The sequence below is a fragment of the Botryllus schlosseri genome, chromosome 13, assembly GCF_051294905.1.
Source record: "Botryllus schlosseri isolate E-star chromosome 13, Bs_hap1, whole genome shotgun sequence".
NCBI lineage: Eukaryota > Metazoa > Chordata > Ascidiacea > Stolidobranchia > Styelidae > Botryllus > Botryllus schlosseri.
In genome coordinates, this window is record NC_137248.1 from 13,208,373 (window position 1) to 13,229,787 (window position 21,415).

Here is a 21,415-nt window from a genome sequence, read left to right on the forward strand (position 1 = left end):
AAGATCAGAGCTGATTCCAAATATAAATGAGAAATGAAAATTTTAATTTACCGAAGCGATGGGTAAGTGTTTGCGGCATCCTTGCCGTTCACCGTGTATATGTGCGTGTAGGATTTTCGATTATTTTTTGTCAAAGCCAAATTCACTTCAACTGGATAAAATGAAAAATAGAATGGATAAATCAGAAATCTACTGTAACTTAACATCCTAAATCTCACAAAGCCAAGCACAGCTCATAATGGAAACTTATATCGTTTGACATCATAAATATGCCTCTAGGAACACTAAAAGTATCCTAAAAAATTGTATCGAACAACACTTCAGTCAAAATAACATGCAGAGATATGCATATTTCATAATGAAAAATTGATGAAATCTCATTGACGTTATTATTTGCAGCAAAATTCAGTTTAGTAGACACAGGAGTCATATTACACTGTATCAATTCTGGAATTGTAATTGGCGGGGGCATTTTAGGTCGTGATCATACCCATATTAATCCCAATCTTCAAAATGCAGCCAACATCAACCCTGGCTGGGCACAATTGCAAATAGAATACCTTCTTTAACTTCGGCTATCGCAATATTAATTTTTGAATGAATCCCTAAATCTAAATTCTGATAACAATATTCCGCACACAGGTTGTTTTAGTCGGATTACAATAAATTACATTACAAACGATATGAAGTGCCCACCAACACCAGAAATTCCGGGATTCACGGAAGCTATCATTTTAAAACAATTACCGTGCTAGTACCATATTGAAAACACTTTCCGGTGCTTCTCTACTGCTAGCGTACTCAGCAACGTACCTTCATAATTTGTTTGATCAAACTTCGCCACCCTAGGAATATTACAGTATGGATGCATCACACAAGTCACATTGAACGACAACACAGCATCTGTCGAAACGTCGGCGTACAATTGTGGCAATAAATGTATCGCGGGATTCGATATTGCGAAGACATCTAAAGCAATTTTGACATCAGTCCTTTTTATTTGAGTCTGTGCAAGAAACTGTGCGTACCGTCTGTGCAAGTCCGGAAAACAGGCTGACTCATGAAATTATCTTGCAGATTGCGTTCCATCAGATCATCAGAAAACTAACAAATAGTAACAGAGGTTAGGAAATATAAGAACAGGTAATTATTAGGTTGTTTTATAATTAGACCACAATGTCATTCCCTTTATGGTCCCGTCATGAATGCCACATATCTATCATTTTTTCGTACAAGTTTAATTAGTACTGATTTTCAGGTTAGTAAAAAATTAAGCGTTCTAGGTCTACTTTTGCCTAAAAAACTGAAACTTTCAAGAGGAAGTAGTCTGGAAACATAATCACTTAGGGAAGTAGTGCAAATACGCAAAAACGTGCCTAAAGTGGAAGTAGCAGCACTTTGCCACCGACCACCTCTGGGCGCAAGCCTAACCATTTACTGGTTTTGCCTTTTGTCACCAGCAGCTAGGTTCGTAGGAGACAGCAATCAGGAATAAAGTTCACTACCCCTGGTCTGTGTAACGGACGTTTTGGTCGTTGCCTAGCTCAAACGACAGTTCGTTATATTTACTTGATTAGAGTTTTGGCTGTAACAATTTTAGGCTTGTCGAGTAGCTTGCCAACTCGAATTGAGACTACCACCTTACTTTCTTTGCTTCCTACAATCCGAGCCTTCCGCTGAGACCCGGTCAAATGTAACTCAACAAATTACAGAATAGGATAACAAATTTACTACATAGAAAGATCACGTCAACGTCGAGGCAATAGTCACAATAGCGGTTAACAACAGTTAACTCTCTAGGCTCTAGACTTGCAATCTAAACAAAATACAATCACCTGAATGATGGCCTAAACTTATACAATACTCACACAATACAAATAATGCCCTAAATGGCACGTTATATCCCTAAATTAAGCCTAACTTCAATCACTGATCCAATGATATTACAAGCAACAAAGCGACTAAACTTCAACAAGTGACTACCAAGACACGAGGGGAAAATCCAACCAGAGAGGGCACTACTGAGCTGTGAGGCTCGCAATCACTTGACCATTTCTCGTGTTACATTCCCCCCCACAGATGTAGGAATTACGAGAATACATCGACTTAACCTAATAGCACGAGATATTATCAAGCCAAAGAAAAGTAATTCAAATTACCAATCAACTCATGCCACAATGTCACTATCAATATAGGCCAAATGTTCTTCAAAAGGTTGGTGAGACTTCAGTAAATCTCTCAAATATATCAACAGTCTTCAAGTAACATTTTCGAACAACCATCTGTTTACTGGCTGTACAATCAACCAAGTACGAACGAAAAACTGGAACTCCATGAGGAAAGGTTCCACTCTTCTTCTTTGGGAGACATCGGAGTTCGATCCACATCGCACAATGGCATTCACCATACAATCGATCTTCTTCAAGGTCTCCAAAGCTGTTTCCGTTTGCACCTCCTTATAAAAGAAGGATAATGACAATATGTCAGTACCAATCCAAATGGCAGCCAACTCCAACATTGATTTGTCCATGCTACCAAACCGAGCAAGCTCTTGAAGACAAGGCACATTATAAAGAGATGCTTCTTCATCAAACTCAGTGCTGTCAGAATACCCTTGTGGATCCTTCAACAATTGCGATGGAAAATTAGCACTCACATTGCGAATCCCATCGTCACCAGTTATGGAACGAGAGCATGCTTCAATCTTTGAATCCAATGCGCAATCCATTGACACCTGTGTCATCAACTTTTCAATATTGGCATCAAGAGAATATCGTTTCTCAAATGTGAATTGATCTCCTGTCACTTCTCTATGCACAAATTGCACAGGCATCTTTGCTACCTGACCATTACCAGTTGGATCAGGATGGCTTGACTTGTGAAGTATTGATACTTCATCATGCGCATTAGGTGATTCGGTATCACCTTCAATCTCAGCATCACATGAACAACTTGAGTGTTTACACAACAATGTACGTTCCGGAATATAATTATCAACTCTGTTCACATGGAGAACGTCTTCCGGCTTACACTTCAGCGCCTTTCCAATATCAGGAAATTTACTAGACCTAGCACTGTCAAATTTAACCATTGTGGTTCGAGAACATTCTGCGTCCCAGTCCTCAACGTTTTCATAGTTTCTTTTCAAAATACCAAGGTCCTGAACACAAGTATTTGCATTGATGCAATCTTCAATTGGGTGTGGCGCATTGGCAGGATCGGCGATAACATCGACTTCAGTGGAATTGAATACTGCAGCTTCAGAATTACTTGGACATTCCACATCCTGAATTTTCGCATTACATTTGTCTTTGCCTGTCCCATTGACAAATACTTGTGCAGTGTTGCCAAGGCCTTTCACAGCAAGTCCAACGAGGGCAGGAGAAACTGGATTCTCTGTATTTACACTGCTTTGCTTCAGAGCAGTACTTTGACAAACAGCCATTTCTTCCGTATTCTTTTGCGAGTATGAATGTAGCTTGTGCACGTTAGCTGAGGATTTCCAAATACTTGCTTCAACGCAAGCAAGTTCAAAGTCTTGCTTCAATCGTAATCGTGATGTTTTACGTTCAATCATTACTTTCTCATCTTCCAAAACTTCGCGATTCAACTGATGAGCCAATTTCAAATGAGCCATTTTCTTTTGGATGATTGCTTCTTTTCTCTTCACGTTTACACTATCATGTATGCTGGCAGAATATGCATTTCCCAATCGCCGAGACATATGACGACTGCTTCCAACATAATGCGAACGAGTATGTTTCGATCTTTCTTGCATACATCTCTCCAACTTACTTTGGAATTCATGATAAAATCTCACTTGTTTATCATGATCTTTATGACATGCAATCTTTTCTAGATCATCTTCGACTCCGAGGAGGTATAAACTCCAGAGTGTAGAATATTCTTGAAACATACACTGTAGATCACTTTGATGTCTCAGAAGATTGATATTCACGTCTTGGGTCGAGATTTCGTGTTCAATGCTTTCATATCTTCTATGCAGTCCGGCCAACTTCTGAATCAATTCTTCTTCAGACACACACTTAATTCTTGCCATGGTCATTGTTGTTTTTCATCAGTTACGAATTGGAGAGACGTTGGAAACCTCAGTTGCACATTACCGTTTTGACTGGCGCGAACTAACTATTTGCTTACCTAGGGCTGGGCCAATCAACAACTCCTGAACTTGCTTCTACTTTCAATTACAACGAGGACAATTTCATGTATGGAGGACACTAGCCTCATATGAGAACCTATATCTCATTCAAATGCAAAATACTTCTGCTGAGAACCCTTGGCTTAGCAGTCGAATTTTCTATTGGGAACACCAGCCGCAATAGTCTCACAAATTTGTATCAACTGCTACTAAAGCTGATTCTAACAATCAATTCAATGTCAGCTCTTCCAATACAATACTTCTACTAACAGTTGTCAAACGGTACAATACCGGTACTCCACTTGCAGCAATTGATATTCAACAATGGCCAAGTCTATACAATAGACCTGGATATATCAAACTGTGGACGACCGTTTCTACCAAAAGTTGCCGTTTTGATAGTCTTCAAATTACTTCCGAGATTGTTGTTAACTTAAATGTAACGGACGTTTTGGTCGTTGCCTAGCTCAAACGACAGTTCGTTATATTTACTTGATTAGAGTTTTGGCTGTAACAATTTTAGGCTTGTCGAGTAGCTTGCCAACTCGAATTGAGACTACCACCTTACTTTCTTTGCTTCCTACAATCCGAGCCTTCCGCTGAGACCCGGTCAAATGTAACTCAACAAATTACAGAATAGGATAACAAATTTACTACATAGAAAGATCACGTCAACGTCGAGGCAATAGTCACAATAGCGGTTAACAACAGTTAACTCTCTAGGCTCTAGACTTACAATCTAAACAAAATACAATCACCTGAATGATGGCCTAAACTTATACAATACTCACACAATACAAATAATGCCCTAAATGGCACGTTATATCCCTAAATTAAGCCTAACTTCAATCACTGATCCAATGATATTACAAGCAACAAAGCGACTAAACTTCAACAAGTGACTACCAAGACACGAGGGGAAAATCCAACCAGAGAGGGCACTACTGAGCTGTGAGGCTCGCAATCACTTGACCATTTCTCGTGTTACAGTCTGCAAGTCTACATGTGTAACAACTGAGCTGCATATAACATAGCGTAGGAAAATCAATAAGATACGGGGGAAACAAGACATCAACAGTATCAAATCGGTATGATTTTTGTTAAAACACAATCAATGCAGCCATCCTTTCAAACTTTATTACCACAACTAAATCGTCAGTGTAATAAAATTTGATGATGGAAATATGATTATCCGCAAACTACTTTTTCTCTGTGGTTTCTCATATTCATGCAATGCACAACAATTCAGATCCTATGATTCAGTCATTCTGTGTTTACGAAAATGCTCAGGATCATCATAAACTAATTTTCTCTTACATAACTTCTGGTTCAAGATGGATTTAATCACTTGGCTAGTCACAGCAGTGCAGAATGGTTACAAAATCAATCTCTACGCTTTTAGCATTTTATCATCGTTTTTATTCCTACCACTCAGTGGGTGGTTGTTGGGAAGGTGCAACTAGAATGTACAATAGAACGTAATGTACAACTAGAAAGAATATCCAAACATTCCAGTGAATAGTGTGCTAAAAAAACACCAGTTCAGGTGGTCCTTTTGGTATATCCTGACCAAAAGAGACAGAAAATCAATGGGGAATACCACCATATTTATGGAATTTTAGTTAAGTCAAGTTCATAGAGAAAATATATTTCCAGCGGTTTACATTCCGACCATTTCCATACCTCTGTAACCAGGAATTTGTAGAAGCATAACACTCTAAAAGTAAGTATATCAACTCTAATCAATACAAATTTATACTCACGCTGACAATAATCATCAGGAAGATATCTCCACAGAAACGGTTGTCAGTGGGAGTGGGGAAAGAGTACAGATCTGAGACAATATGGAACCCGGTTTCGCCTTTATTTATATTGTCCCCCGATGCATATCCCGACAAGCCAGTGTCCAAGGTGTTGGTAATGTAATTGTCATGGAGAGAATACCAGAATTCGATGCTACATGCAAATATTCAATTGATCAATTGAAGTACAAAAATGTTGTAGCAGAGAGCATGCCGCTATGGCCCTCTGGTGACATCAATGAAAATTTTTATTTTGACCCAACCTATCAGTATTATTAATTTACAAAAATTAAGTAAGCCAGTGTCTCATGTAGGTTAGCATTCAGCTCAGACGTTTAAATATTCGAGTGAATCTCATTCTGGTTATAGCTATAAGAATCGTTTTTACATTAGAGTGTGGTATCTCCAACATATCAGTTCAGTAAAGAGGACAAATCACTACATTTTAAAAACTGATATTCGATTACGTTGATAAAACTCCAGTGTATCTAAAAGCGATCATTTATCAATTACCACCAGTAGTTGATAGTAGTAAAATAACGGAACTTGTGAAAAATATTGCTGAAATGACAGTTTTGCAACAGAGAAGGTCATTGGTTTGGCTCAATTTAAACAAATATACCATACCAAATATTAATGTTCGTAGCAATCAAAACCCCAAGTGATTACAAAACCTGTTTCAAATATAGACACAACCCCATTTAGTAGAACAATGGTACTCATTACATTATAAATCGTAACACTCTATTATTCTCTAATACCTGTATGATGACCGAGAGATTTCAGTGCTATAGGATTGGATAAAAATATCAGCATATACTTCAACCTCTCCTTGAAGAAAATCGGGAACCTTGAAACTGGTCACTCTCAGATCAGCATCTATGCAAAAGGAATTACTGCAACTTCATGAAGCTAACATTTTGTATATATTTGCTCACCGAGGTTATAATCGTGCACTAATATATCTGTCAAATCCAATGTCTGCCAGTTATTGTGTAGATTAAAATCCTCCTCGTTGCTACTGGCAGGATAGACCAAGACGTGAAGGAAGACGCGGTCATATTCATTAATCTGAATATTGGAAATATTATCACGCAATTTATACACTTTACCCTATCGCTTTTACAATCATTAACATACTCATTCTGTTTTGTTATGAATGTTCCGGTTGACGAACCAATAAAATCTCTCCCTCTATCTATCTTATTGCAAGCTATGTCATGCGAAATTGTGTATGTTCGAGTTATTACACTCAGCTCCACCAAATACATTACAGGAGATACAGATAACGGCAGGTCAGCAGTTACAAACTATGCTAGCATTTACTGCTTTCGGGAATCACTCATTTAACACCAAATGAATAGGATTTTAACGGAAATGCTCATCGCTAGGGCAAGTTTTTGCAACACTTGCCACTTTTTTTAACGCTTCCGGCAGCTTCCTAATTACTAAGAATTTATGTAGTATGTTTTAAACTGTTTGTAGGAATTCTATATTGCAACTCATTTCTATTTTTCATGCAAGTTTTTACTGCAACATTTATCAAGTACCGTACTACACGAAATGTAAAGGAGAGATTTAAAAAAACATACGATAACACAATTTCTAGTGTTGGTCTATTCTATTTGATTTGCATAACCAAGAGCTATGTGATGGATTAGCTGCATCTCAATGTTATCAATGGCAAAACAGTTGGCTTGCAAGCTAGAAGTTTAACAACCCCAGTGAAGTACGCCAGTTCCCCAATTAAATTAGAAGTGGACGTACGACTTGGCTTTTAGTCAAGCCCGTACAAACGGAATCAGGTCGTGTCTAAACTTTCGAGGTCAAGTTTTGTTAAGGCAGCTTAGTTAGTTAAACTGTGTGTTTCTGTGCATTCGTTATTTTGCAAGCAAGAAGAGATAACCTTGATATTTGTAAAGATGACGGTCTAAAGCGACGATGTCCAACCTGCAACCCACCTGACATTTTTGTGCGATCCTCTAGTCATGGGATCTGTTGGGTTATACAATGGAACCTTTCCGGTATCTCATACCCTAATAATTGCGCATAAATGCAACTTTTTACTGCAACTTCTGTTAAAATTAAGTGCAATTTTGCCACAATTTTAGTGCAACAAAACTTGCCTTTCTCACTATGATTTCATTGAGAAATGATCATTCAAGTGACTACTTCACTAAAGAGCAGTGATTCTCAAACTTTTTGACCTCGAGGACCTTTTGAAAAGAAAATATAGTTCCGGCACCCTAGGACTTTGAGTCTTTGAGTACTCTGAGTGGAGCCGATGATTTCAAAAAGGTTAACAACATACATTATACCCACTGTTTATGTTTAGCCCAAGATCCCAGGCGTTGATGTACAAGAATCACCTTTGGCCAAGCCTCTATATATCACGGCCTCATTGATGGATATGACTTGTTTTAATAACTAGGCTCCCAAGTCCTACTAATAATTTGGATTTTCTTAATTTTTGTTATATATCGACATCAACCCTCTTTACCTGAATGTCTTACGGCACCCCAGTTGAGAACCACTGCACCAGGGATATCTAGATATCCATGCACTGCACTAATCACAGTGACAAGTAAATATTTGAAATCGAGCTATTGACACAAGTGTCCATAACACAGGTATCATCTACAACTTCACACAGTAAAAATACACTTACTGGAGTTACATATTGTTCTACTACAGTCCCATTGAGTAGAAATAGGACAGAATCCAAGCCAATTTCGTCACCAGGACTTAGAACCTCCGATATCGGCAACTTGGTAAATTGCACATCGAATATGACATTGTCTCCTGCTGGAAACTCGGGAAGAATCGAAATATTTGACAATGTGGCCTGAGGAAATAGGAATAATCTGTTAGCAATCATGTAAGCGATGAGTTTCAATACATGTTAAATTTCAGTAACTTTGTCAGCAGAAACAAACATCTTTAGATGGGGAAATAGCTGTTCAAATATTTTACTGTTGAAAGATCTACCTACTCCGTAGCTTCAGACATTTCATATTCTTACATCACTTCATAACAAATCCGTGTCTTACCCAAAATGAAATTTCAGAGTCCAAGTTTTCAAGGCGACATTTCCCAAGATTTGCGATTGTCAAGTTCAAATTCAGTGAGCTAGAGAAAGTACTGTTGCTGTGAAGAACACCTCCGCCATAGGTATTAATATTCAGAGACGCCTTCACAAAACCAAGAACATCTGAAATTTTTAGAATCTGAATTAAAACTATATCTCGCAAAGTATACATCACTAACACAGCTAGGGTATGATGATATAAGCCAACAATGAGATGTTAGAGTAGCAGCAATTGATGAATAAAAGCCCTCATTACTTTGTTCGGCGGGGTATGAATATTTCATGAAGCTTTGGTATTTAACACATTGTGCAACAACAGGATATGTCTGATCTAATACATCTGCTTTTTTGGGCTCAAAATGCCATTCAATATGTCATAGTTAACTGTCAGCTCTCCATTGGTGAGGTTAGGTGTCATTTACCAATGGAAGCAGGTTGAATTTTCTATGGGTCATCAAGTTAATGCACCAGTTATTCTATTCACAGTAATTGGTGAATCAACTGTTTAGCATATAGGCCATATAACATAACAGACCAGAAAAGCAAATGAGTGAATAGGGAATTAGGCCAACCCTACAATAGAAATGCTTATTGAATGAAAAATGGAGAATAACAAGCCCAACGACTGTATTCCAGAACACCTTGGCATTGTAATATAAATGACTGAGATCCTGGTTAGTTCCAATAGGACTTCACTCCATATAGACCCAAGTTTGCTACACTAGAATTATACACTACAGTGAAACTATCAATGTCAATGAAATCACACCTCCATCACACAGCAAACTCCCATTTTCAAGTATCACATATTCTTGGATTAGAACATCAAGTTCGTCAGGACACAGAGAACCCGGCATAAGTTTTGATATAAAATCCTCGTCTGGTGTCAAAAGCGATTTACTCCAAATGACTAAATCCGGTGATGCATCAGGGTATGGAAATGAATCGTCGGAGCATGGAAATGAATACAGATCTTGTCTTTCCAAGGCAAAACTCCACATGTTGAGATCAGATATTGTCCATTCCGAAAGACCCTGGTCTTTTAATACTATGAAATCATTGGCTGTAATAAAAATAGATAACATAGTTCATAGTTTGCTCATAATAAAGATGTAATTATAAATAGGTGTGTTTTTCCGCTGATCAATTGCATGAATTTGAAATGAAATTGCTTTCGAAGTTATTTGATTTCCGGCAGTACAGCAATCCTCATCATAAACTCAATCACTTATAATTGATATTCATTCTAGTGCATGGTCATTGGTCAATCATCCCAATGATCGTCGATGAAAGCTTTAATTAACATATGTGTTAAATTGCAAACAATACCTTACTATACACAGGATGTACAAATTTTTGATTAGTCTTCGAGATATGAATAGCATAGAGAAACTGTGGGTCATGCATAGGATTTTTAACATTGCACGGCTCACCTTCTCATTAGGAATTAATTACAGTGATATCGAGACATGGTAATAAAATTAGGCATCGGATTAGACACAACCGTGCATACCTGAAGGGAAATCGGTCATAGCGAAAAACATCAATGTATCGAATGAATGAACCAGCATATGCATATTTCATTAATTCTAATGTTATCTTGGACCTCCTCTTGTGGCCCACTTGAGCTTAGTAAAAATATTGCAGACGAAGCTAGAATAAGGCTCATTTCACACTGCTCCATATTGGCATTTCTTCATGGGATTCACAAATTTCTCTAGGGGCAGCATTTCGCCCATGTGCCACAGCTTGCTTGCCCTGACTTAATACATGTCTTTTTATCTATTTTTATTGAAATGAATGCAGCAATATTAAATGACCTCAGCATAATGCCAGACTGATATACCAAATCATTTGAGGAAATTCACAATACCTGGCCATTGAAAGGAATTCAGTTCCATGTAGGTTTGTTTGTCGCGGTTTTTATAGATGGCTAAATGAGAGTCCGCCATTATCACACAAATGGCCATCCATGTTGTGTAAGGAATTAATAATCTTTTATTTTCCGGTGCAACAATCACTGTCAAGCTTGGAACCTACAAAGTATCAAAGTGTATATGAAGATATAAATGTCCTTCCAGTCTTATGCAACAATAAGTGACAAACTAAGATCAAACTGTGTATCCAATAATTGAAACGAAGGTAGTAGGCTACTTCCCACGCAGAACTGAAGATGTATGTTAAAGTTAGGTGATGATTTTTCTCGGAACTGTAGAAATAATTTATTATCAATGTAATATAACTATTCGAAACTTCCAGTTTACAGTAGACGAATGCATAACACATTACCAATATAAATTGGCACTTCTTTTATAGTTTTTATGAACTGCTGGAAAAATTTTATCCCCATTTAATTTTAGGTCGTTTCAGGCACTGTTAAAGATTTTCACTCATCTCAATCAATCACCATTCCATTAAGCTATGAAGATATTCATTTTTAAATTACTTCCAGTCCTGGTTCAACTTTGATCACAAAAGTTCCACTGGCATCCGTCAAGATAGTCTGCTCCGTCAAAACCGAGGTGAATTGAATGTAGAAGCAAATTGTCCAACTCCAAGAAGGAAAACTTGAAATCTGCCGAAGTTTCACGTCTTTCTCGGGAGATATCTGGATAGGATCAAATGGAAATATATCATGAGATTTTATCACATCCATTGCATTCAGTAAGAACTACTATGTTGTCGCAAAGACCTACATTCATAGTGTTACGCTAGTCGATTGTAATTTAGATTTATGTACACACTTTTGACAGATTTGTAAACAAGGTTGACCATAATACAGGTAGAATGAAGAGTCACTGTTCATTGATATAAAAAAACCATGATCATATATTATGTATTATGATAGAAAGACTATTGCACAAAGCAACTAACACATTCAAAGACGATATTCACAAGGTTAACAGAAGTCCATTCAGGATTTTTCACAAATTTATCAATAATGATCAACCTAGTATCACTTCAATCGATACCTTGAACGGAAGCTACAGTAACAGCTCACTTGAAATTGGGCTCTTGGCACATGTCTTACAGTAGTACGAAATTGGCCTTTCCCACAGCAATTCTCATTTCCTTTGTCAAATTTGCCTCTTCCATATACTACAATGGTGTCGGCAGTGTCTTCGCACAGACCATTTGTCCGTGATTGCAACGCCTTGTATAAAAAGCAAGTAATTCATTGAAACAATTACAATATTTACAATATTTGTGCTCATGCTTTGCTATAATCTCCTACCAGGGTTTTAACCAAGTCACAAGGCTCCGAGTCACAAGTCAATCTCACTTTTATATTTTTGACTCGAGTCAAGTCGAGTCATTTTCAATTCCCACCGAGTCAAGTCCGAGTCCAAGTCAGCGAACAGAGGATCGAGTCCGAGTCATGGTATTATGACTCGAGTCCGAGTCCAAGTCATTGTGTTTTGACTGCTCAGTTTCCAGTTAAAGTCTTCCTAAACCCACTTTTTTAACTCTGTTTGGTGATATTGAATGGTTCGCATTTATAATATATCAATTTTCCTCACTTTTAGCAGTTTCTGGTCGCATTTTCAAGCACCAGTGCCACCAAACGAAATCCCAATAGTGTGTTGGCTTCGAAATTACAATGAAATGTCGATCTTAGCCGTCTGAATCTCAAGTCAATGACTTGCTTCGAGTCATGCGAAATGACTCGAGTCCAAGTCGAGTCAATACACTGATTGACTCGAGTCGAGTCGAGTCATTTCCGTATTTTGAGAAAATGACTCGAGTCGAGTCGAGTCATCTGAAAATCGTGACTCGAGTCATGACAACCCTGTCTCCTACATTATGAATATTATTCATCAACATTGCTTTAAGTCAGTGTTGGGATGACTCGAGTCATGACTTGACTCGAGTCAGACTCGAGTCACCTTTTTCGTATGACTTGACTTGACTCGAGTCACTTTGCTAAAATGACTTGACTTGACTTGACTCGGCGTATCAAAAATGTGGATTGACTCGTGACTCGGAGCAAAATTCACGAGTCAATTTCAAGTCATCAAGTAATCGGTGTCGATAAAAATCATTGTATCTTGCATATGGTCGGGTTGCTCGCGAAACGCTCGTGTAACCCGTGAGAGCGACTAATCATTCAATGATCGTGCGTTTCACTGTGCCTCCATTGTTCTTTCCCAAATAAATTGACCGCAAACGAAGTGATCGAAGCTTATAGCTTACGATGTCGTAAACTAGTATAGTAAAGTAATTTAATAGTAAAATGTGTATTTCTGCTTGCTGTTCTTACCTTAACCTAACGTCTTGGTTAATTGAAATTGAATTCGAATATAGTTTATATAGTCATCAACCATTGGCGCAGGCTCGAATGTATATTGCTTCTTATCAATTCGTTTCTCTATTATCTATTTTGGCTGGTAACTATAAACTGAGGCTATGCAATTACTTACGTAGTTTAGCAGTTCTACGTATATGTGAGCGATACAGCGCCTTCTTGCGTGTATATTTAACTCTATATTCGTTCATTGGTTCAGAATCGATGACCACTCAATCTGTATCCCAGACAGTCAGCAAAATGCAATAACATAATCATGCCTCGTACTTCGAAAAGCCAACTTGACTTGAATTGTGACTTAACTCGTGACTTGACTTGACTTGACTCGACTTGACTCGAGTCAACTCCAAAAATCGAGTGACTTGACTTGACTCGAGTCACCTTCGAAAATCGATTGACTTGACTTGACTCGAGTCAAAATGTGCAATGACTCGAAATGACTCGTGACTCGAAGGTAGTGACTTGATCCCAACACTGCTTTAAGCTAGCAAGCAAAGCACCATACGACAACAATAAGAGTTTAACATCCATTTTCAGTAAATCTGTAGTCACAAACTCGCATTTGAACTTAACATTTTTCAATTTTATCTTTTATCTCACTTTTATCATCACATATTAATTTTTACAGCCTAAAGTGTTGGTCGGTGACGAACTAGCCTACTTTGAAATTTTTCTGAGTAATCAAGTGGATTTCGTCTACTTCCATTACGTAAATGGTTACCGTATGTTATGCGCTGCTTCTACTTCTGCTTCAACAGTTTTTAAAGTGGAACTACGTTCTTTTCACAGTTTAGATTTTTTGAGGTGTTTGGTAGTATATGGATACATCTACAACACTTTCATGGGTGAAATTTTTTTTTGGCAACTGGACGATGCCGAACCTCTTTGACTGCAACTGATTTAATTTCAAAAATTGCTGGTATGTTGAATGGCATTAGTTATTCTGTGTACGTCACTCAGTTACAACTGGTCCTTGAAATTTGCTAACAGAAGTCCGGGAGGGCATTCCCATCAAACAACTTACTTGAGTTATTTTCATAGCGTGGTCTTTCGAACCCCTCGAAAATTGCTACTTCTACTTGCCATTGAGTAGGAATTGACGGCATTAGGCCTACTTCTACCTATACATGTACAATATTGTCAACGATTTTGACCGTCTATGGTTAATTACATGAGTACAATAAAATACAGAGTAGGCTGTTTAGTCAATTTGATGCTATACTGACTAATAATAGCGACCAAGTTTTGCATTGTTTGTTACAAGAAATTAAAAATTGATAAACACGCAAGTGAAAAGACGGTGTCCAGTCTCACAGCGAGACATACATATCGTAAACGTGTATTTGCGGCACCGAACCTACCGAGCGACTGCATGTTCCTGTTGTAAAGGTAAGATCCATTTCAACGGGTATGTTATGGTAAATCGTGTTTGGAAACTTCCAAAGTGTGGACTTCGTCGTAAACATAACGTTTTCCGATATATGATTGGGATTTTCGATGGCTTGTCCTTCCTCCAGGTGGCGTCTCGACACCGCATTCGCAAGCTTACTCTGGTCGGTCGCAATAGTGGTTTGGCCTGTGCAAAACAAACCTACTTAATACTTATCAGAGACGCCAGGCAGAGCAGTGCGGGTAATTACGACCGTGCCCGTCACCTCCGTAGAATCACAGATAACTTCACGCAAGTTTAGGCTTCGGTACAGCGACTCATACATGGCGCGTAGCAAATAATTAGTACGGCCTTCACGCCGTACACGGAACGATATTTGGTATGGTACGAAACCTGACGATTCGCCAAGTACCAAATTACTATATTTTTACAATACCTTACTTTTTCATGCATTTTGCCGCGGAATATGACATGTCAATCAGTATCATGATGCAGTTGTGTTGCATATATGATAGCAATTACCAATCGAGCAATGTCCTCTACTACATTGCGAACTGCTAAACCACTGAATCCTGGCCATGTCTCGCCGAAACGATCAATGTGATGATCGATAAGCGCCAGATATTCAATGTTCAATATATACTAATAACATTAATTCTATGCTATGCCACTCTATTCCCACTCTATTATCTTATTCTACATCTCATAGTAATTAGTAAAACGCCGCCAGAGACAACAAAGAAATGCCGCAGCAGTGTACTTTTCTCTGACTGCTTCTGGCCTCGAAAGACAGTGTAGCGTAGCCTATGTCAAGCAATCAACATGTCTTCTTTGACACGATCCATGCTTTTTTAATACCATCAACTGATAGGCGTAACCAGAACACAAAAAATGCAGGAAGAGATTTTTTAACACTATAATTTCAGTTTCATGTCCATACTCCATATCGTCATTTCGTACCATGCCGTACTTGACGAATCATACCCAATATCGTGTGCCGAAATAATCGTTCACTAGTACTACGCTACCGTAGTTCAAATAGCGAAGTGATGCCAGTTACAGGTGATTCGCAACAATCTCATACTTCTGGCCCAAAACTTATTTCGTAGCGCTTTGTCACCATTGTGCTAATAGAGTTTATCATTACTTGACAGAAAGACCGCACCATGAATATTCGTACTCTGCAACAACATGTTTTGCGATGCTGAAGTATGGCCTGGCCAATGGCCACTGTTTCGGTATTTAATTGTAGGGGAAAAAATCGGAACTACATTTTTCGCTGACAAAATATTTCTCTTACTGTGAAGGCGAACATTTTCGGCACTCGAAGAAACCGAGCATCACTTATACCACTCCCAGTCGAGTACTAGAATCTACAACTACTATGAGTTCCCGCACGTGACATTTATATATCCACTATCCAGCCATAGTAGCTCTAACCTGAAGTCTCGCAAACAATCATGGCAATTCCGTCGACACACGAAGTGCCGAACCACACGGCTTCGTCGCTCATCATGATACAGCTCTCGGCAAGATCGCTATTATAAACTAAAGTGGACGGAAAGTATTCAAGTCGTTTTCCAGAATCAGACACCCGGGACCATCCAGAAATCTTCGCATCACCGCGTCCCCCAATCCATATAAAATCCACTGTTGAAGAAAAGTGTTATCGTACAGAGAGTTATAGGAATGAAACCGCTGTGTAATTGTATAATGTATTTCAAATGACTTCTCGACGAGTTCGAGGCAGAGAATGAATTTTTCATAATTATCAGCCTATATTATGCTATGCGATGCTGCGTTTTATTGACCGCAGCTGTTGAGTTGCGGTAATTAGGCCTAGTTCCTTCATAACATCAGCCGATAACCAGGGTTGCATTTAAAAGAAAAATCTATTTAAAACAAACCTGTTTAAAACATGTGTTTTACTGTTTTTTAAGCCATGACGTCACGAATATTCAATTGAGATAGTGGATTGACACGAAGAAATGAAAATATAGGGTAAATTTAGCGTCTTTGACGAAATATCTGCGTAGGCCCTACTATAGCTGTTGAACCGACTATTTTGGGGGTTCCAACTACCCCATGTCGTATATATACGTCGACTATATCCGGTGGTAATCGTCCTTAGGCTCATACAACACGTTTTTTCAAAGTATTTACACAATTATGGCGCGATTATACAACCTAAAAAAACACAATTTTTCGTACCGTTCATTTTTCTCATATATCTGTGAATTGATTTCATATGTGTCTCAGAACGCGGTTCAAGCATGCGAGATCCCAATCGTTGGCAGGTTTCCACGGCGGTGGAGAAGGAAGAATAGTATCGCTTATTTTCGGTTGCGGTCACAATGACCTGACTGGATCCGAGGGGAGTCCATTCTGCGATAACATAAAATATTATTATTCATTAGGTGTGTTACAATTTGATCAATGCACGAAGGTGCTGGGGATGGATATCGATGCTAATCAAGTGGGATGTAAGTAAAAGTGGTGATTTGCTACGAATTCTAATAATTGTATTAACTAGGCCTACCATATGTCGTCTTTTGGGAGTATTTGTCGTCTTTTAATAAAAATAATAAATGGTCCTCGGAGGACGCCCAAATGTCCTACTTTTCGTGTTGATTGTTTTTACTTACGACCAGATGAGGTAAGACGCCCACGATCAACACGACAGAACAAAGCAAGTAGTTTCGCAATCATCGCCTAATAATGAGACGAAACTGTCACATTGATTTCCACACACGAATGAAGATTTGTAACGTTTTATGATAATTGAAGACTTTTACACATATTGTTACTGAAATACGGCCTTTTACAACCAAGTGAAATATCATATTTAACGGATGTTAGAAAGAGTTTTCCAGTCTATTCATGATTTTACTGCGCCTAGTTGGATTTAAGTCACAGTCGAAAGGCGAATTCACGCAATAACCACTTGGTAAGTGATTCACAAACAATGGCGACCTCGAGAGTAAAACGCCTACCCCATTTATGGGTTCATCAAGAATGGCTTCTCGGAGAACGCCATTTCTATTAAAAGTGCGATTCTGCCGACAAATATAGGCTATGGCTATCCCCCGACTAAACACAATGAATTTTATAAACTTTCGGCTCTATGTTTTGACTTATCATAATCAGTTGGTGTTTATGGATGATTTCCATGATGAGGGGGAGAAAATGTATAGGGTTGTGTACGGAATAAATAATTATCGGTTACTGAGTGGCAAGCGGTATTTAGTAGGGTATAACGGGCTAAAACGCCAATGGAGGCGTTTTTCCCCAGCCATGCAGCAAAACTTCAAATTGATGGACAGTTGATTGACAATTTTACAAGATAATTGATACTTGGACCTTTCAGATTATTGTGGTAGAGTGTGAACGATATCTCGCGTGCAAATTCTGAAATTAAGCCCGTTTCGACCAGTTTGGTGGGTGTTATGACATTTCCCGCCTATGGTAGGCGTTTTGCCCTGCTCTTACCCTATCGTTTAAACAATTTTATTATAGTGATTATTCCTTACTGGCAAAAGTTGAGGGAACCGTAAAGTCTTCATGGGTTGAATCTACAAAATATAGTTTATCGTGTATGATTTGTAACTTTTTATTTGCTTTGTCTTTGTAACTTTTGCCTGCAACTACCAAGGACATGTACCGTGGCGAGATAGCGCAGTGGTATAATCCGCGGCTACAACACCACTGGATGCGGGTTCGAGTCCGACCGAAGTCGGAGGTTAGAGGTTTACCTAGGCTCCTCCTCAGCACCTCATCCGCGTCAGCGGTGTCTTACAAAAGCCTAGAGGTGGGCCGTGCTATAAGTCGGCAGCTACGGAAGAATATCGGCCTGGTGTAAATGACCATAATAGTCGACAAACACTATGAATACCCCAAAACAAACAAACCAAGGAAATGTAAAACATCAACAAACAAGAAGGTGACATTGTGACAATTCTACTTTCGTTTTACTTGTCGGCAAAAAATGTCTTCTTTTGGGGTTCTGAAATATGGTACATCTATGTTAATATAGAATCGGAAAACAATGCGAATAATGAAAATCACCCGAGCTACACAAAGTACAGATGGTGGAGGCGTCTCATCGGATTTATATTCGTAAGTCACCTGATAAAACTTTCGGAATTCCGTGACCCATCTCGTTCCAACGTGACTAACATGCCTCCTTTTTTTACATAGCCTAGGCCTCCAAGTCGTTTCGACACCTTCCTATCTTTAATTGTATTGCAGTATTGTGGTTTATTGAAATGAAGTGAGCACTTCAGCTTCAAAAGCTGTATGTTCTAGTGGAGGTAAGAAGAGTAACACTACGTGCAAGCTAAGAGCTAAGAGAGCATGTTATATGACTGCAGATCAGACGACATCATTCGTTACCGGTTTTGCCTATATCAAGTTATCCGTATCTACACTGTGCGAATTGCGCTTACATTTACACATTAGGAATCTGATCGAACAAGGTACGCCGACGCAGGTCGAATTCAGGGTGCTAATAGTGACTTACCTAAAAGCGCGGCCCGATCTTCGACTGGGGTTTTCGTGAAGGACGTGGAGAATTTTCTAAAGCCATCTGTCTTGTTGAAGAGAGCGAAGCTCTGTTCACCTGCTTCATATTGGCTGAAACAAAATCAGAAATATTGAACGATGGAAAGGTGACAGACCTGAGACCACGCTAAAGTCTATATATATTATAGGATCCACGGTTTGGGTTTCGATTTTATCATCTGCCAATTCTGGATGAACATCGATCAGTAAGGGTCCAAGAATGTATTTAGCATAGATCAGTTGCATGTTTCACTATTCGACTCGAATCATTTGATTTAAAACTCGATTCGGATTCCAGAACTCAAATCATCAGCAATAGGCTTGGACGGTATATTGACATATGTCTTCGTTGCATGACCCTTGTGATTATGAATCGAGTGCACGTTTTCTAGTTGGCATGTTGATTCTTCGAGGTAAAGCACGACATGATCAAGAATGCGAACCACATCGGCAGCGACCCAAGTGAGTTACAAATCCTGAACACGAAATCCGTCACATAATCACCTTATTCTGCTTTGGTAACTCACCGATAGAAGAGGAATGGTATAGGCTGACCATGACCAAAGACCCTGCCAATCGTCACGGCGGTTTGCCGCTTGATTAGTACTTGGAAGGAATAGATTGTCGTTTCCAATGGCTTAACAACAGGGCTATAATTTGATCATTGTATTGCTAGTCAATAAAATGGTGATGGGACATACGTATTTGAAATTCCAAATTGTACAAACCCGTCATGCAATTCTAAAAGGACCAAAAACAAGCTCTGTTTCGATGGTGGTAATCGGTGATTGTCTGATGGTCAAGGACTCAAGGTAACTTTCTGACTTTGAGCAATACAACGCTACTGAATGGATCGAACGTTCAATGTATCAAGAGCGTGTCCCATAGAAACGCGAAGATGCAAAGATAGCCAAACACAAAATCGTTATGCGGGAAAATGGTGACCATAGTAGCTCATACCGCAATATAGGCTACATAGACGCCGGGTTAATGTGCTGCGCTATCAACCGCTTATAGTTGCTTATTATTAGGATTATGTGCACATTGCGTTCGTTAGACTATCACTCCATACCGCAGGCTGTAAAATTGGCAAGATTAGTAATGATTGAAATATTATCTTACTATCCAAGGCAGGCTTGATCTCTGAAAAGAACTTCTAGCACGAAGCTTTCAGGAAACCACACATCTTCGATCATACGAAAACAACACGACTGCGCAGACCGCTCCTTCGCTTCGTGGGCCGGTAAAAGTAGGGGAAGAATATTCCCGCTTAACTCAGCTTGAATTGGATTAGGATAGCAGATATACTTTCCAGGGTCTTCAATGCCATCGTGAATCTTGAAGAAGCTACTCGCTGTTTTGATTGAAATTGCGTCGGCGAGAGTGTCTCCAACGCACGGTGTCAATACGAAATGACTCCCAACTATGACGATAAGTGATGAGAGTGACCATTGGTCAAGTGATTGTGATGTTACATACATGCGATAATTTGCTTACCCGAATCAATAGAACTAAACAGACGGTCGTCGCGAGCAATCCACGAATGCTTGGACATGACCGAACGCACATAAAATGCATCTGAGCAATAAAGCATGATAAAAATAGTAATGAAATAAAATAAAGTTATCTGAATCAGCTAACATTACGGACCTACGATGAGTTTAATTTGACAGGTAACCGGCTCCTCCAAATGAAATTAACCCGTTTACTGGTCATTATATCGTCACAAACTAACGGCAGTCTTTCGCTTCTGATGAGAGTCAGTTGAAAAGCTTTGAAGCGTATTAAAGCAATATGGACATTGGACATATTGTTAGGTGCAATATGGAAGTTTATACCTCCAGAAACCTAGTTAATACCTTGCGGCAGCATCGCAGATTAGCAAACTTGCTTATGTGAGCAATATATTTACCTTCATTATTGCAATTCTTCTCAATGATACGTCCCCCACTGCGCTGAATGGGTTCGACAAGAAGGCACAGTGCTATTAGAAAAATCATCACGCCAGATTCAGCTGCAGCTTACCATGACTGCGAAGAGATTGTCAATTCAGTCCGTTTATACCGTAATACGAGTTGTATCTCGTGTATATATAGTCGGCGTGTATTGA

The 21,415-nt window shown here is 38.9% G+C and overlaps 1 protein-coding gene across 1 annotated transcript in view; it reads right to left on the reverse strand.

Annotated features, from left to right (window-relative positions):
- The window catches only part of LOC145454625 (uncharacterized), a 93,881-nt gene extending 72,466 nt beyond the window's left edge, over window positions 1-21,415 (reverse strand). The window contains exons 1-19 of the mRNA XM_080332617.1: window positions 21,218-21,415; window positions 20,803-20,883; window positions 20,428-20,728; window positions 19,265-19,377; window positions 16,957-17,130; window positions 16,186-16,395; window positions 14,717-14,931; window positions 12,051-12,203; window positions 11,496-11,657; window positions 10,923-11,085; window positions 9,819-10,112; window positions 9,012-9,172; window positions 8,630-8,806; window positions 6,900-7,032; window positions 6,723-6,840; window positions 5,923-6,115; window positions 1,029-1,104; window positions 814-969; window positions 52-151 (exon numbers count right to left, since the gene is read on the reverse strand). Of these exons, the coding sequence (XP_080188743.1) occupies window positions 52-151; window positions 814-969; window positions 1,029-1,104; window positions 5,923-6,115; window positions 6,723-6,840; window positions 6,900-7,032; window positions 8,630-8,806; window positions 9,012-9,172; window positions 9,819-10,112; window positions 10,923-11,085; window positions 11,496-11,657; window positions 12,051-12,203; window positions 14,717-14,931; window positions 16,186-16,395; window positions 16,957-17,130; window positions 19,265-19,377; window positions 20,428-20,728; window positions 20,803-20,883; window positions 21,218-21,305 (3,068 nt within the window). The 5' untranslated portion in view covers window positions 21,306-21,415. The remainder of the gene's footprint in view (window positions 1-51; window positions 152-813; window positions 970-1,028; window positions 1,105-5,922; window positions 6,116-6,722; window positions 6,841-6,899; window positions 7,033-8,629; window positions 8,807-9,011; window positions 9,173-9,818; window positions 10,113-10,922; window positions 11,086-11,495; window positions 11,658-12,050; window positions 12,204-14,716; window positions 14,932-16,185; window positions 16,396-16,956; window positions 17,131-19,264; window positions 19,378-20,427; window positions 20,729-20,802; window positions 20,884-21,217) is intronic.